The sequence below is a fragment of the Arachis ipaensis genome, chromosome B07, assembly GCF_000816755.2.
Source record: "Arachis ipaensis cultivar K30076 chromosome B07, Araip1.1, whole genome shotgun sequence".
NCBI classification, from domain to species: domain Eukaryota; kingdom Viridiplantae; phylum Streptophyta; class Magnoliopsida; order Fabales; family Fabaceae; genus Arachis; species Arachis ipaensis.
Genome location: NC_029791.2, coordinates 15976317 through 15978609, shown reverse-complemented (window position 1 = coordinate 15978609; position 2293 = coordinate 15976317). Strand labels below are relative to the sequence as shown.

At 45.3% G+C, this 2293-nt stretch overlaps 1 protein-coding gene across 1 annotated transcript; it reads right to left on the bottom strand.

Annotated features, from left to right (window-relative positions):
- On the bottom strand, positions 579-1834 carry LOC107606789. The gene is made up of 2 exons (XM_016308808.1): positions 1756-1834; positions 579-1675 (listed from the first exon to the last, which is right to left on the bottom strand). Exons 1-2 carry the CDS (start codon positions 1832-1834, stop codon positions 579-581), a joined length of 1176 nt encoding a protein of 391 aa, XP_016164294.1.

The window sequence follows — 2293 nt, the reverse complement described above, 5'->3', positions numbered from 1 at the left end:
GGGCTTGCCTTTAGACGTTCGCCTCAGGGCGGGATTAGCGACCAATGTGGGTCCCTCATAAGCAGGCCATGTCTTGGGATTTCCTAATGGTGTGAACTCAAATCTATATACCTTACGAACTTCTGTCATCTTGTACACATCATGCACATACAACTGCCAATCGAGACGTTGGTTAGCACAGCAAGCAATAACATAGCGACATGGTATTCGTTCAACCTGAAAGTGTCCACAGTCATACGTCCGTCGCGCAAGATCAACAACTAACACCTTTCTAATAGTCATTTCATGCACCTCAAACACCTCATTTCGTCTATCAAAGCGGTGCACAACTATATTCCCAGCCTGTTGCATACTTGCTTCTATCCGCTATTGCACAAATGCAGAGTACGTAAATCCAGCATGCTTGCTTTCGTGAGTCTCGCACTCTTCCGCGTAAAGAGTTCATTTAACCTATAATATGTTGCTCGGACCAGCGCCAACACAGGTAGATTACGGACACCCTTCAACACTGAGTTAATGCACTCGACAAGGTTCGTTGTCATATGGCCCCATCGATGTCCCTCGTCGAATGCCAATACCTAATGTCTGAGTCCGATGGCATCGCACCACCTGGCATATGCCTCGCCTCGCTCTTCCAACCTCTTATAGTTGATATTGTACTCTTCCACTGTTCTTGAATACCCTATATTGACAACAAGCTTCTGCAAGTGAGGGACTTTGAATGCCCTTAAGAAGTTACTACCGATGTGTCTTATACAAAACATCCACCATGCTCTTGGAGGTTGCCAGTCACCACTGGAACGATTAACTGCTGCCCGTATTGACTCATGCCGGTCTGAGATCATACCCACACTGTCTTTTCTAACAACATACGTTCGCAGATTCCTGAGAAAGAAGTGCCACACATCAGCTGTCTCATCTTCCACCAAGGCAAAGGCGATAGGCACAATGTTCTGGTTCCTATCTTGTGCAACAGCGACTAGAAGTGTACCTTTGTATTTTTCGTATAGGTGTGTGCCGTTAACTTGAACCAGGGGCTTGCAATGCCTGAATTTCCTAATGCATGGATTGAAACTCCAAAATACACAATGAAGTATTTTTACACTTTGTGCCTCCTCATTCCCATTGTACAGTGGACGTGTTTCTATTTGGACAACTGAACCAGGAATCTTCTGCACCATGACCGAGAGCCACCATGGCAAGGCTTGGTAAGAATCCTCCCAACCACCGAAAACTTTGGCAACGGACTTATGCTTTGCCAACCAAGCCTTTCGGTAACTGATGGTATAGTTGAACCTTGACTGAACTTCCGCAATTATAGATTTTACCTTGATGGACGGGTCCGTCTCGACCAATGGCCTTATAGCCTCAGCAACTGTATCCGAGTCTAACTTGGAATGATCTTGTGAAATCATTCTGATCGTGCACGTGTGCCTACCGTTGTATCTGCGTATCTCCCAACAACCTTTTTTCTGTATCAAGCTGGCTCGGATAAGCCAGTCACATCCACGCCCGTACATCTTGCATTTTGCATAGAACGTCTGTGGCTCAGACTCACACACATCATAGTCAACTCCTCTAGATATAGTGAAACTTCTAATTGCTACGATGACCGACTTTCTAGAACTGTACTCCATTCCAATCCGGAACTCTCCGTCCTCAGGATCAGCAATTCCTACAGAAAGCCAAAATAATCGTTTATTGCACAATCCAAAGTATAAACTAACAAAAACTTCTTATTTAGTCAACACGTACCTATGTTTGCATATTTCGGAAACTTGGGGGCATGCATGGCGTCGAGATCCAACTCACGCATAAAAGGTGGAACGCCCATCGGTTGACTGCTCGAGGGATGAACCACTACATTTTCTGCTGCTGCCTAAACTCCCACATCACCATCCTCATCTTCGTCGCCGGCTTCATAAGTGGCTTCGAAGTCCTCTTCGCTATCACTATTCATTCCTTCGTACACTGCAGCTCTATCATCATTTACATCTATATCATTTTGGACCGCTACTGCCTCTACAGCTTCAAACTCAACGTACAACTCAATCTGTGGGTGTCACATATAAGTCTGCCGGTGAATTTGAAACATATTCTGCATACTCGCTTCATCCGTGATCGGCATAGTATCAAACTGTATTAGACCACCAAAAACTACAACCGGATCCCGGTACAGAATTATGCTCACTCTCATTAACGTACCGTTCTCCATGCTTTGACAGAGGCCGTTCTGCAGCTTCATTAACATCATCGTGCATGGAACCACAAACGAAAACAGATTCTGGGACAC

Excerpts from the sequence above, each read along its gene's own strand:
- LOC107606789 (XM_016308808.1), bottom strand. The coding sequence starts at position 1,834 with ATGGGCGTTCCACCTTTTATGCGTGAGTTGGATCTCGACGCCATGCAT. Across the intron at positions 1,676-1,755 it reads TCCGAAATATGCAAACATAG|GAATTGCTGATCCTGAGGAC; the intron begins GTACGTGTTGAC and ends GGCTTTCTGTAG.